General features: G+C 39.2%; 1 protein-coding gene across 7 annotated transcripts in view; it reads left to right on the forward strand.

Moving 5' to 3' along the window:
- The window catches only part of ap3d1 (adaptor related protein complex 3 subunit delta 1), a 37074-nt gene extending 22081 nt beyond the window's left edge, over positions 1 to 14993 (forward strand). For 2 of the 7 annotated variants that reach the window (XM_041792278.1, XM_041792282.1), the window contains 13 exons: positions 2013 to 2181; positions 2380 to 2523; positions 2970 to 3023; positions 7015 to 7128; positions 7389 to 7547; positions 7876 to 7923; positions 8509 to 8529; positions 8877 to 9066; positions 9265 to 9353; positions 10038 to 10123; positions 11092 to 11213; positions 12018 to 12097; positions 12226 to 14993. In XM_041792278.1, the coding sequence (XP_041648212.1) occupies positions 2013 to 2181; positions 2380 to 2523; positions 2970 to 3023; positions 7015 to 7128; positions 7389 to 7547; positions 7876 to 7923; positions 8509 to 8529; positions 8877 to 9066; positions 9265 to 9353; positions 10038 to 10123; positions 11092 to 11213; positions 12018 to 12097; positions 12226 to 12321 (1372 nt within the window). In that variant the 3' untranslated portion in view covers positions 12322 to 14993. Of the gene's footprint in view, positions 1 to 2012; positions 2182 to 2379; positions 2524 to 2969; positions 3024 to 7014; positions 7129 to 7388; positions 7548 to 7683; positions 7924 to 8508; positions 8530 to 8876; positions 9067 to 9264; positions 9354 to 10037; positions 10124 to 11091; positions 11214 to 12017; positions 12098 to 12225 lie in introns of those variants that run through there. The other 5 variants (XM_041792281.1, XM_041792283.1, XM_041792279.1 and 2 more) reach the window with 4 other exon arrangements.
- Positions 14994 to 15074: the final 81 nt, after the last annotated feature.

Here is a 15074-nt window from a genome sequence, read left to right on the forward strand (position 1 = left end):
AAAGGCTTCAAACTTTGTTAACCAGGCTGAGGACAGTTAAAGAAAGGATCAATAAATAATGGAAAGTGAAACCAAGAAAATTAAAGTGTATTATCTTTATTATGAAGTCGTAGACGAAGCGTAGAGAGATGCTTGTCTTTGTATAGAATAACCAGCAGGGGGCTGCATTGCATGTCATAACTGCTTTAAAGAGTCAGGTTTGGATAAAACAAAGTTCAATTTGGATACATTTATGGGTGCAGCTTCAAGCTTCCTGAAAATTTCTAATGCTTGTACTTTTGCCAGAGGAATGGCTAACATCACTGCTTTGAATGTGACCAAGCTGCTGAAAATGTGCCTGAATACAATGTACTGCTGCACTGTACAACCCTTCTTTTACATTCTCCAACAGATTATTGCTTACTGAAGCATGAAGGACTATATCAAGTTTATTTTTCAGATGCTGGCACCTACTCCATGTGGAGTCAGGGCTGGGAAATATAAAGTATTAAGATATATCTAGGGCCCTATGAAATCCGTTTTATTTTTTTCCAAATTCTATTTTTTCCATTTTAATTTTTTGGAATTAAGTTTTTTTAACTTTTCCACTAATTTTACCACAAAAAAGAGTGTCCTGTTTATGTACAATGAATATAGTGTTCACTAATTAAATAGAAATAACCTTAAATTTATTGTAAAAGGACCACAGCTGGCCAAGGAACCGTTGCTTGGATAACCCTGATATAAAATAATTATAACCAGTGTAACAGTCAGATATTTCTAACATTATAAGACACATCCACATGTATAATCACATCCTAACTGATGTTTGTAATGAAAATGAAGAAATCCTCTTCTCTCAAACACAGAGTAAAGACTTAATAAGTGTCCACATTAAAGTTAAATGGTTAAAAGTAAACCTATTCCCTAAACTTTTCTTTACTTTCACAGTCTGTAACAGTCCATGCAGCTTGATGCTGCATTTTTCTACTCCTGACTGTAATGGTTCTCTCATCATCTCTCTCCATCCTAGCTGACTGTCCGTCTGCCTCTTATCAGACCGCTACGGTAATGCAGACACGTATTGGCTCGTTGAGCAACCAAAGGTACCACAGTATTTACCGGAGGAATTATTAAGCTAATAGATACTCGAATGAAACATTATTTAGACTACGGGACTTCATAAAATCTCGAGTTTGAAGCCTCCGAGTGGTGAATAGGTCTTCACGTTGTGACTTCAGTGGTGTGCCTCGAGCACAGACACATCTGTATCTCTCTGTGACTCTCTGGTGTGGTGAGGTAAAATAACTCAAAGCAAGATTAGTTTTCTTGCAGGTGCAACATTATGTGTTGTGCTACGTGTTGTTTGCCGGTGTTTTGTGCAGCTGCTTTGACATGCTTTGTATTGTTTATGAGGGGGTAGGGTGAGTGTTTGTGAAGCGAGGCACAAGTTGTGCCACGCCTTAGTGTTCCCCCAGAACATATTCCCCAGATATACGTTCCCCTTTCTAAAAAACACAGCATTTCAGTCAAATTCACTCAATTTCCGATATTTCTGTGTTACATAGTAGATTCCGTTTTTATTGGCCAATTCTGCGATTCCGTGCGCAATTCCATCCGCGATTCCTTTAACTCGGAAATCATAGGGCCCTATATATCAGTATATTTTGAGTTACAGTGTAAGAAAAATCATTGAGGTTTGAAAAAGGAAAGAAGTAAGGCTTAGTTCTCTTTAAAAGATTTTTCAAAGTAAGAACAACTTACAGTAATAGGCTTATTGAACATATTTAGGGAGCTCTCACTATGTTTCTGTCATTTTGACATTGCGCAGCTGGCTGCTAATAGAAGTGCCTGTTTGCAATTTTGCTAATATGAATTTGACTCAGAACTGACTTTGTTTTTGTCATTTCTTTACAGACAACAATGAAATGCATATTTTGTGTATTGTCATTTTTTGTCGATTTCGTGCAGCCCTACCCTTTGTAACTGTTAACTTAGGCAGAAGTCATAGCTGTGCTTTTCTGTTTGTCCAGGCCACTCGCCGACAGCGAGAAGCTACCGGTCAGGTCACACCGTGCAGCAGAGGCTCCAAAAAGTCCAGCAGAAGACGGGGAGGCAGAGAGCGCTGCTACACAAGAACCCAAGAAGAAGAGCAGCAAAGAGAAGAGAGAGAAGAAGAAGGATAAAGACAGGGATAGAAAGGTAGCTTGACTGGATTGATTGTGCTTGAAAACTGCTCTCACCTTATTCTGCCGTTCTGCTCATAATTCTTCTGAAACTAGAAATATTTGCAGAGAAATTGAAGGCAAGGGTATTAACAGTAAGGAGCTGCTCATGTGTATCACTGTGGTAGTTTTGGTTTCAGACCTTGTGATACAGCGCTATCTTCTTTTTTTGCAGAAGAGCAAAGAGGAGAAAAAGAAGAAGAAACACAAACATGAAGAAAAAGAGGAGGATCTTCTTGGGGGCCAGGCAGACGAGCCTGTCGTCCAATCAGAAGAAACCAGTGAGGTAGCTGCACCGCCCAACTCCACAAGTGCTGAGGTATGTCCCTACGAAAGGGTTATGCAGGGCATTTCTTCTACATAGCTACAGAGGTTGTATTTGCAATTGGAATAATTCCATATTAAATTGAAATGATCAGCTCCAAATTAAAAGAAAATTGGAATTGGAGTATTTTAACATTTTGTCAATAATTTGAGCTAAAATTTTACATTTAAACTAATTTATTTTGACCATTTTCATTGACTCAACGCCTCCATTGCTTCTACCCAGCGCGCGTCTTTCAGTCAGCTTTAGTGATCAAGTATCACAGTATATATTTCCTGGTAGCTGATGGTGCAAGCGCTTGCCAAATACTTGATTTATTCATGAAATAGAACCTTGTAATCTCTGGATCCTTTTTCATGAATAGTAGAAAGATACAGAAACCTGTTTGGCCCTCACCCCTCTCACCTCCTCGCACTCCTCTCCCTCCCTCCCTCCTCTAGGTTTCGGATCTGGATTTCTGGCTCTCAAACGCTCCAGTGCCCTCTAACACCCAGGTTGAGTCACTTCCCCCTCTCTCTCTCTTTCTCTCATTCTCACTTCTCCCTTCATTTCTTCAGATCAGTCATCAAAAACACCATGTTTTATTGATCTACCTCATACATTGGTGTTGTCGGTCATTCACCCATTATTGCCTCTTGATTTGGATCAGTTTAACATTTTCCACAGCTCACCCTTTTCACACAATTTCCTCTCTTCTACAGGTCGCATAACACTTTCCCCCTTCTCTCTCTCCAGCCTTCCTTTTGTTTTCCAGCATGTATGTATGTATGTCTGTGTGTACACAGTATGGTGGTATGTGTTTCACAATGCCAGTGGTTCTCTTCGTGTCTAGCTTTTGTTTTGCTTGCTGAGTGTTGTCTGTCTTAAGGTCAAAATAGATGCTGGTGGTGGCAAGTGAGCGACGGTTTTCTGGAAACTGCCCTGGAGTTGGTTGATATTTTTACTCTTGTCACCACATGTTCTCTGGTTGTTTTTTCCATGATCACATGTGGAGTCCTGCTCGTCTTTGATTCTATTTATTTTACGTCCAGAAACTACTCACAGAGAATCAGAAAAAAAAGTGTTTAACAGTCACTAAAAATCAATAGAAGTTTGACAGAGTTTGAAGTTGCTACAAGAAAATAACTTGGGACTAGAGTTTAGGGGTGGGGAAAAATACTGATATGGCAATTTATCTTCCTGTCAGGGGTAATCCAATTAGAAACTGGTGCCAAGAATGAATATTACTAGTTACACATTGTGGTGCTTATATTTAGTTGTGCCTGGCACAACTCAATTTTTTTTTTAGAATCTGGAAAATGTCCTGATGATGTACAATGATTGATTTGACAGTTTTGTCTTTATAATGTGTGGTGTGCAACAAGATGACCAGCACAGCGCATCACACACAGATTCATGTCACCAACAACCAGAGTCTCCACTCTTAAAACTTGTAATCTGGCACTGTCAAATGCTACTTAAAGTCCCTGTAAAGTGCTAAAAAAAATCTTTATTTCAGGTTTGTTGTACGACAGGCCACTGTGCTATGAACCACCAGGCCATATTTCAGTTATGAGAAACATCTCTGTATTGGTAAAATTAAGCTTCAAAATCCTGAAAAATGTAGCAGTAAAATCCACTCTAGGATGGTGTGGGTGTGCCGTTAGAATGAACCTGAGCCACACCCACTCACAAGAAATACGATCCTCTCAAAAAAAAAAAAAAATGCTGCAGAGAGACAGAAGTTGGGGAATAAATTGATTGTTTTCTGGTACAAATCTCACTGTGATGATGCTTTTAATGACATGTAGGTCACCATGGCTGATAGATTTGGAAAATTTACCTGAACAAATTTACCTGAACAAATACATAGCATGTAGCTGGCTGGTCACTCCTAATGATGTGACATCAGCTAAAAACAGACTATGTTGAGATGAACTGCTTGGTGATTTATATCTCTGTAGCATTACAGGGTGTAATTCTCCATCAAGACCAGTGATGTAAGGGGCTCCTATATTTGCCCTGCTCAGAAAGTTGTTCACCTCTTTCCTGAATTGGTTTTATCGAACGGTCTAAATCCAGAATTCCGTCATGCTTAGAAGTCTGTTTTCACATGTTTACAGCAAATTATTTCAACATATCTAGTGTGTTAAGACACAAAGTTTGGATTTCGGTTTACATGGACTTTAAGAGAAAACAGGAAAAATGTGGAAAGCTGTTAGCTACCTGCTACATCAACTATGGTGGCAGTTTCAGTCTAGTTCCTTTGTCAGTTTGATTCCGGTATGTTTTACAGTACATTGTGTGTGTGTACACTAGTCTTGTTGCCACAAATCAGCAGGTTGATCCTCCATTTATGACGTCCATTATGCTTCTAATTTATTATTGTTGCCATAGTTCTTCCTTTGGCAAGCTTGTTTCCTGATTGGCTACTGTTACCATCCCGTGTAATAATTCTGCTTGTGCTTGCATGGGCTGTCCTCTGTGTTCCCACACACAACAGGGTTTTTTCTAATCTGATAACTGCACATATATACAATCACAAGTGGGGCTGCTCTGATTGTTCTCTGAGCAGATCAGAGAGGGAAATCAAGCCTTTGTTTGCTTTGGTTGGAAGGGGGGAATATGATCTAAAATTGTCACAATTATCTGACAGTGTATACTAGGATTGGAATTTAACCTTTTTGCCTACCTGCCACTATGGTGACCTTGCAAAGCAGATGGATACGCCTGTTTCTGTGTTTCTCACTGGCGAATCCATCTTGCAAAGCTCCCGTCTGAACCATTTGGGCCCGGTTAGGAAGTGAAAGGACCGATCAGTGATGAGGGGCAGTGCTTACAGGTGTGAAAGAGTCGTAACGTAAGCAAACAGCAACAAGAGGCTGGTGCAATTATGGCTGAAGAGCTTAGCATGGATGCTGCTAAAGTGCCAGTTTTATCAGAACTTGACGACATTTCTTCAATAAAAGAAGAACAAAGAACAGCATTTAGTTGTTTTCTTTTCAAAAAAAACAAAAGTCGTGTACCGACATGTCTACAGTCTCCATAGTTCACGTTATTCCTCGGTAGCTGCACACAAATTTTTTTCAAAGCCTCTGCCCTTTCCCAAGTGCTTGGTATTGAAGGTTTACCAGATGGATGTGTTTCACACATCCATCTGGCGTGTCAGGTCACCCCTATGGCTGATGGATCAAAAATTTTATCAGCCAAACCGCTTTTTTAACCTGCAGTATATTGTAGTAATATATAACATTCTAAACATTATAATCAAAATTTACAGTCTGCAAGTGTCCTATAACGTTAAAACTATAAAAGAATACACTGACATGCTCTTATACTTGCTCATAAACAGAAAGAAATGTTGTTTTATTGTTTTAGTTTATGGGTTTAAGTCTTGCAACTATGCAAAAAAGCCCAGCAAGCTATCAAACAATTATGTAAGCACATCTAATTTTAAATACTTATAGTATTTTTCATTGTTTTAATTTACTGACTGGAAATGCCTTCAACATATTGCTACATCTAAAAAGTCTAGTGCTTTTGGTGTTCAGTGTTTGTATTTTACTATAAAACTTTACTCGTACCTTAAATTGGACTTGATCAAAATTATGCCATTGACTTACTGATAATCACAGCTATGGTAACTATATTTTTTGGCATTCATAGATCTTAAACTTTTCTTGCTAAGCCAAAGTCAAGTGTTTAAGATTATCTATAAGTTGCTATCACTTCCTTCATATTGACTGGCTATCTTTAGCATTGATCTTATTTGGGCTCCAGGAGAAATACAGTGAATTATCTTACTTCTAAAAATATTGCACTCCTCCTTTAACCATACAGAATAGCTTTTGATATTTCACACAGATGTTAGCACAGACTTAGTTTGAAACCTCTCATACTCTCTCCTTTGTAGATTTTTTGGTGTTTTCAGTGAAGAGGTAGGCCGTCAGTCACCTTCAATGTTTTAAGGCGTCTGCTTTAAATCATGAGAGCCGTCAACCTCAGAGGAAGAGTGCTCACAAGCGTGACCTTTTAAAGACAAACCTCAGCATGCTCATGCTGTATGCTTATTTTTGTATAAATCATGACACCAGAATAACAGATCATTGTTTTCTTGTAGGAAAGCTTCCATTAGCACAGATGTTAGCTGTATCCAGAATCATGAAAATCAGGTTCTGTAATATCAATTTGCTTTTTTGTGAATGGCTGGTTTGTACAGTCTTTCACAATAAAGCCCCATAATATATACAGGTTTCACGTATGCACTGGTTATCCACTCAAACTCATCTGTGTTTGAGCTTTTCTGGCTGGTGAGTTGTCATAATTGGTTAGTTGTCTGATATTGCAGAGCTCAGAGGGTTAAAGCTGATAATGAATGTAATTTATGAATGTCTGAGCAAATTCACTAATTTATCCTGATCAACACCAAGCTGAAAATCACTTGTGAATGTCTTTCAAGCTACAGTGACTCACCGCTAATCGCCGTTTTTGGTGTTTTGCAAACAGGAAACAGCAACAGTAGCAGCAGCAGCAGAAGCAGCCCCCATGCCTGGGGCAGCCTCCGGCACGGCGCCAAACTCTGAGCCTGATGAGCCCAAAGACACCGAAGTGGAGGAGACTGTGAGTCACCAGCAATAATGTGATAATTAGAAAATAAAAAGTTTGGCTGCAGTGCCAAAGCTTCCAGTTCACAATGACCTGACAGGAAGCAGCACATTGGCAGCTCTCAGTCTCACAAGATTGTGTAAATGATGTATCAGAGAGCTGCCAGATTTCATGTAGAGTGAAATGTCTACCAGTGTCTGTGTTTCATAACCAGTTCAGTTTTCAACATTCCAAATGAATTTTGTCAATCTTTCATTTGCTGTTTAAATGATAAGAAGTCCTCCAAACACAAGAAGAAGAAGCAGAAAAAAGAGAAGGAAGAGAAGGAGAAGAAAAAGAAGAAGAAGCATCATCACCATCATCACCACAGTGACGGAGGTGGAGGAGAGGAGTCAGTGCAGAATGGCACAGTGGAGGAGGAAGAGCCACTGCCGGTTAGTGTTTGTAACCTTTTTCTTTTTTTTTTTTTTTTTTTTTTTTTGGGATTAGCAATCAATCAATCAGATCAGCATTACATTAAGTGAGTGAATTGAACAAAATCCTGACATTCTGTACTTTATGTCTTTCCAGCTCTACTGTTTAAACCCCCTGATTTCTGCAGACACCCCCCCCCCCACCACACACACACACACCCACACACACACACACTCACTCTACCTTGCTTGTTATGCATCAACTATGTGAAACGAGCTCTTGTTGCCTGGTTAGCATACTGAGTGACAGAGAATGCCTGATCTGACCTCAGCTCTTCTCTCCTTTCAGCCCATGTCCAATTACTGCCTGCTGGCTGAGAACTCCTACATCAAGATGGTGAGTGATGTCAAGTGTGACATGCTGCTTTTTCAATCACAGAAAAAATTTAGCTTTTTACTCATTATTTTTAATGGTTTGTCCATCATTGTGGTCTTTAAGATATGTAATGGCTGATATCTAAGGAAATATTCATGCTCCTTCTGCAGTATTCTGTGAATGACACCTCAGGAATGTATCAATCATAATTAAGTGTCAGTGCAAATTATTGACTCCAAGCTCGATCAAGTCCACATTCTTTCACTCTTTTAGAGGGATGATGAAAACTTTTTTTTGGTTCCTGAAAGGATGAAATCATCATCTGATTGGTCATGTGAAATTTGTCTTCAGTTGATGCTGTTGTTGTCATGGTGCCGTCTCTGCTTTCCCAATCTGAATTAATGTCATCACCAATCAAAATACCCAGGTCATAAAAGGAACACAATTTGCCCTTAACATTTAGCCTTTTATCCTGGTGGAGTGGACTTACGTGAAACAGCCATGCTAGTGTTCACAATGCTAATGCTAACATTTCCAAAGATACTTGGAGTGGATTAATCAAAACAAAGTGTGCAGATCTCTCCTTTTCTCTCCCTCTCTTTAAAGATGATGGAGGATGGTGATCAGGTACTGGTAGAAACTCTGTCAGCGACAGAACATTATAAAGTCATTTAGATGTGTTTTCTCTCTGCTCTTGTTGCTTTCCACAGACTGAACCTTGAGGCAAACTGTTTTCATGTTTCTGTGGAATAATTCTGCCTTTGTGTGATCATTATCTGTGCTCAAAGGATTTCTCAGAAACAGTAGTGTGTGCTCTGGTGTTGGGTTTATCAATCTAATTTTCTGTGTTTGCTGTTTGCCTTTTTTCAATAACCAGCTCTCACTTTTTAAAATAAAATGAGGGAAGTTTTTTTCTGAAAAAAAGAAAAATAGAAAACTAAAATCATTTTTCTTTTCCTTTTTCTTCCACAAAGGTAAATGACATCCAGGGAAATCTACAGGATGGCAGTCAGGTGGTGGTGTCTGTTATATTTGAAAACAAGTGTGAAAGCTTCCTCAAGTCGATGGAGTTCAACGTCTTGGACTCTCTTAACTCCAAGCTGCAGAGGCCAGAGGGGTCAGGTCCACATGATGGCCTCACCGTCCCCTTTCAACTTCCACCCGGTCAGTGCTTATCTGCAGAATGAAGATTTTGTAAAGAACTGAGTGTTTAAACAATACTACTATACAGATTCTGAAATTATGAAATGCATGTCCTTATGTCCTGCATGTTTTTCTCAAGTTGGAGGCAAACTTAAAGCTCACTTAAAAGTTAATTTATATTTGATGTCTGAACTGTGAAATTGCTCTTGTTCGCTTCAGGTGTGTCCAATGAGGCGAGATTTGTCTTCACCGTGCAGAGCATTGTGATGCCACAGAAACTTAAGGGAACCCTCACCTTTATAGTAAAGGTCAGAAGGCAAACACACAAATATGCTGTACACGGACACTCCTAAATAAACAGCAATGTCTGTTTATTTTTGGTTCTTTAGTGACATGTTTTACCTGGAGTCGTCATAATTCCAAGTTTTATACTTTGATATCAATGCAATTATCTGATACCACAGCAATAATAAATGGAAGTCCTATGCACCCATTATTGTTTTTTTAATAACTAGAGATTGCAGGCTTTCTTCTGCACACCATCTCAACTGCACAGTATAGACAGTGCACTCTCTTTCTTGCTTATGGTAGCTTTTGGTTTGAAATATGACTGAAGATCTGTAGTCTTAAAATGCTTCAGTAGTTTTTGATGCAATCAATCATTAAAATAACAAAGATGATATTATTTTAGAGTTTGGTATCAAAAGATATTGACATTCGTAGCTTCCATAACTACCATAGATCGTTTCTATGCATTTCTTTATGTTTTTAAGATCTACTTGAATGCTGAAAATTTCGAGACTGCAGATTGCAGATTTGAGTAGCTACTGTGCTCTTGTGAGATAAGGAGTCCTGATTGCTACAGGTTCTTTTTTGTTAACTAACCCCTCACCCAGATCTCTCTGAAGGTCTGCAGGAATAAGCAGATCAGCAAGCTGCCACATTACATTTGTTATTGACTGTCTGCTTTTTTTTATGTTGTATTCTCACAGAATGAGGACTCCTCCACTCATGAGAAACTGGACTTTAAACTGCACTTTACCTGCACCTCCTATCTAATCACTACTCCCTGTTACAGGTCAGTTTATTCATTAGGGAGAGGAGAGGTTTAGGTACTTGGGTACTTGAGTATTTGCTAACGTTATTGCTTGTGTAATGCTTCATTACTTGTGAATTGTGTCTGCATTGTTTAAGGCTACAGTAGTTAACTCATTTAGACCACATATGGCCAAACTTTCTAGGTTAACCTTACCGAGTGTATTTGATAAGAAAATATTTAGAGGCAAGAAAATACTGAACTGTACACAGAGATATAACATCTCTTTTTTTGCACAGTAAGATGGATTACAGCAACTGCTTTATGTCAGTTCTGGCAGCATTTAAGGGACACAACACTTAAAAAGCATGAAACACAGATGGAAGACAGTCTCACATTACATCTTTGCTAGCCCTGTTAGCACCAGTTAGCACACTTTGTTGTGATGATGTCAGACTGGAGAACATTAGCTTGCTAATAATGGAACTAGTGACTGGAGATATGCTCCCTTTAAGTTTTGTGGGAGAAGGCCTCTGCAGTGTGAGGATGTCCATCCCTGGTATTTATTGAATTTCTGTCAAAAATATTCCCACACCTCATTTAACCTTTATTATTAGGGGGAAGATACATAGGTGCATACTGAAGGTCCTTCTCCTCTTCCATAATGTCTTTCCTGGACAGATTCCAATATCTAAATGTTTTCCCCTCAGGACCATCGGTGTGCTGAGTATCAAATGGCAGTGTGCCTATTACTGTTTGTTTTAGAGAGAGGAGTGGGTGTAGTGACAGTTTGGCCTTGAGACTATTCCAACAAAAAAAAGTGTGGAGTGTCCAAAAGTCAAATAAGTCATCCCTTAGGCACTGGAGATAGGTTTAATAAATTTCATTATTATTTGCCCTCTGTGTGAAATATAATGTTTTAATATAGTAAATAGTAGCACTAATTCCTGATCTCCTTGTCATGTTATGGTCAAATAGGATTTGAACTTTGTTTTGTTTTGTTCGGTTAGTGATGCATTTGCGAAGCTGCTGGAGTCAGGTGACTTGAAGGGCAGCTCTATCAGGCTGGAGGGAGTCAACATGCCCTTCCACCACCTTCTGGCTAGGATCTGCTTCCACCACCATTTCTCTGGTATGTACACACCACACCAAATACCACTGAATGCAAGGGTACTAATACTGTAGAGTATTCCATAAATAAAAGTCATGTGCCTTTATTTGGAGGGGATGGGTCATTGGATACAGAAGGAACTCAGAAAAGAGAGAGAGAGAAATGGAAATGTCATTTGGCAAATTTATCTAACTTTATTATATATATTCTATCTTTATCTAATCTTTTGATTAATTTAAATTGCTGTTACCATTTCCTCACTTAAAATGTGACAGGAACAAGTTTTACAAACTGCTTGTTGCTGATCTCTCAGAGATCCTGTAAGATTCCAGCTCTCTTTACAGTTCTTTTCCCATTTTGCCATGAAAAAATGAGAATTTTCCCATCAGGTAACTTCTTCAGTTAGATAATTAAAAGAAAACCTCTGCATTTACATGCACCAGCTTCCCAGCATGAAATTGATGTGACTCAACAGATACACATTGGCTTCTGACATCAGTGAATGCCACATTATCTGCTGATGGGCTGTCTGTCAGTCATTGGGCTGATATTGTAGAAACCAGTGCTCAATCAATACATCAGTGGATACACAGGTGATGCATTTTAGCAAAGTTCCAATATAGTGTCTTGCACAGAGAGTTTATAGTTAAATTTTAACTTTAATCCTAAGTTATATTGTAACATAATGCACCAACATATTCTTTATACCAATTAAAATATTTAAATTAATAACACAAAAAGAAGAACAGCACTGGTTTGCTTTTAGCCAACACTTTGTCTTTGCATGCAATAAGAGTTTCTGACACGTTTTTCCTGTGGGATTAGTTGTGGAGAGGATCGACTCCTGTGCCTCCATGTACAGCAGGTCTATCCAGGGTCACCATGTCTGTCTGCTGGTCAAAACTGTGAGTTAACCACTGAAATCCTCCATATCCAGTGTCTTTAAAAGTTTTATAATCAAGCATTTTTTTTCAAAGTGATATTTGTCTTTATGACCTTGATTTTTTTTCCTCCTTCTCCTCTCTCCTCCCAGTCTGGTCAGACAGTGTCCATTGACGCTAAATGTGACGAGCCGACGCTGCTTGGGAATGTGCTGGATGAGATCAAGCAGACCTTCTCTCAGTGCTGATTATGTCCGACAGCCCCAGGGAGCCCCCCTCGACCTTTCCACACAGCCCCTTCCCTTGCTGAAACACAACATAATCATATTACGAAACACTGCGGCTGGCACCTCCAGTATCACCCTATTTATTAGTCCTCAGATTCGCAAGACTTCTCGCCCCTTTTTCCTTTCTTCTTCAGTGTCCCCACACTCCTGCTCCTCTGCACTCTGAGCTCTTTGGTCACTCTCAATGTTGTTTTACAGACTCACTGTGTACATGCACTGTCTTCTCTGCAAAGCAGCTTAATTTTTACTTCCGGTTCCTCCCCAACTCTGACTGTACTGAGCTCCTTTTTCCGGGTGCTCTGCTTCCTCTGCTCTTTGCTGTGCGCCTCTCCACCCTCCACTCTGTCGGCAATTCAGTCTGTGACAGTCATGTAATGTAATGTTGACAACTGGACTTTTGCTGTTAATGGTTGAATTGTGTTTTTACTGTTTTGAAGGTTTTTTTGTCTTTGGTTTGTTTTTTGTTTGTTGTTTTGTATTTTTCCTTTATCTTTTTGTCTGAAGCCTATCTGCGCCTTTTTCTTGACCCCTTCTTTCCGCTCACTTAACATCAGTGTGCGTACTGATGCGTGCGTGTTCATCTGTGTAGGCCTGGAAACAAAACATTTGACTGACTCTTTCTCAGACCGGAAAAATGAGTACTCTAACTCGCTCACCCACCACTGACCGGCTGCCTGGAGACGACCAGACACCGAACAACTGCAGTTAAGTATAGTGCTAAGATGAAACCAAAGCTACATATAAGGCATGGGTTGTAGACTTCTTTCCAAGACATTGCCCTACTTGCCTCCTGGCAGGGCACAGAGCAGATCTGCTAACGTTAGTTCAACAGAATCCTTTTGTGGCACTACGGGTGATTTGTACAGTTTATCAGTTGTTTTTGCTCTGTGCCTTGGCCATGCAATCTGACTTACTCCTGCACACCATGAGTCCTGTAGAGGCCCGCCCCCTCCTCTGAATATACACTCCCTGATAAACTGCAATATGCTGCAGTTTGACCCCTCAATAAGGCACTTCCAGCACATCATTCTGTTCGTGAAACAAAGCATTTGAAAACAGGAGAATATGAAAATAATTGTATGAAACAGTTACACAGTAATGCTAGATTTCAGTTATATTGCAACCTGTCCATGCAAGTCAGCAACATGAACTTTCAAAGGGTTTGTCCCCATAGAGAGATGTTAAATTAAAAGAAGCTGTTATTTCTATGATACTATGTTGCTGGCATAATTTGGCACAAAGAGAGCTGTCCATGTTGTGCCTTTTAAAAAGTAAAAAAAATTACGCCTGACTAAAGAATAACAAACGTTACATTATCAACCTTTTCTGCTCCATATATCGGGGTACTGTCGTTTTTCTCTCTGTACATGGAGATTAGTAAGTGGTCAGTGGTTTAAGGTTCCCTTTCAATCAGTATTCACTAGTGTCACTCTGTACTTCATGTTCAACCATGTAAAACATTTGCGCCTGTGCCACTCGACCAGTAGCTGCACTCATGCTGGCTTGACACCCACGCTGGCTGACAACCAGCTGGCGTGAGCCCAGATAAACCCCAGTGTTCCTTTTCCCTTGTATATCTGCCTTGCCTTTATTTTTCTGTGCTTTGACATGTTATATTGAACATAAAAGGCCGTTTTTGGAACGAAATAGCCTTATCTTAGAGCTCTCTCAGAGGTACTTGATGTTTAGTTTGTCATTCACGTCTGTAGTCACTACCTGGTCCAGCACGATTTAACCTAGTAGTAGCAAGATTAAAACTGACTTGGTAGTGTCTCTGATCATGTTTTGTAAGGCCATCTTTACATATGTCTGCTATTGTAGATAACTATGATAATGATGTCTGTGACCTGAAGAGGAGGTCAGCCATTCCATGAGATCTTCTGTCCAGTAGTAGAGTGTAAATGAAGGAGGTGATCAGCTGTATTTCAGGAATTTCAATAAAAAAGAAGTATGTAAGTATTTCCTCCTCCTGAAGATGACTGATAAGTGAAACAGAAAAAACAACTTCCCTGATCATACGTTGTCCTGATTCTGATCATTTTCCTGTTCATAATAATTGATTAAAATTTGTATATTGCATGATTAGGAATGTACACTTTTTATTTCCCTCTTTTTCAGTTCCATTGACATGCTTACACAAACAACAACTTGTCATTCCATTTGCCCTTTTGCTTTATAACTTTTTTTTAAAATGAAGTTTACTTGACCATTCTCTATTTTTGATGGTATTGTGTTTTTAACTGTTTTAAGTTTAAACAATATAAAAGAGATATTATTGAATGTTTTAAATTATTATTCACAGGGGAAGGAAGGGGGTTCTATTTGGTGTCATGACACTGAGGGCAGGGGGCTTTAAATACGTATGTTAGTAGAACAGATGCCGTCAAGCAGTGTACTGAGAGGCAACCCACTCTGTCTTCATTTTTGGTTCAGCTGTCCTGAATTATTTTACCAAGTTTGGCTTGTGACAAAAATATACTCTCAAATGACTGATTTTGAAGGTTCTGTCTTTTTATTTCTCCATACTCAATTGTTCAACTGTACAATGTAAAATGTTTTAAAGGGGACAACATAAATTATCTACATTCCCTTTGAAGAAAGTCCACTGAATTAAAATAAAGGCTGTAAGAAGCTGCTGTAGTCTTTTTTTCGTTACAGTACCATCACACTCATTGATGCAGATTATGTCCAACATATTCTCTACATAGGGTGAA

This window comes from Cheilinus undulatus, linkage group 7, assembly GCF_018320785.1.
Source record: "Cheilinus undulatus linkage group 7, ASM1832078v1, whole genome shotgun sequence".
In the NCBI taxonomy this organism is placed as follows: Eukaryota; Metazoa; Chordata; class Actinopteri; order Labriformes; family Labridae; genus Cheilinus; species Cheilinus undulatus.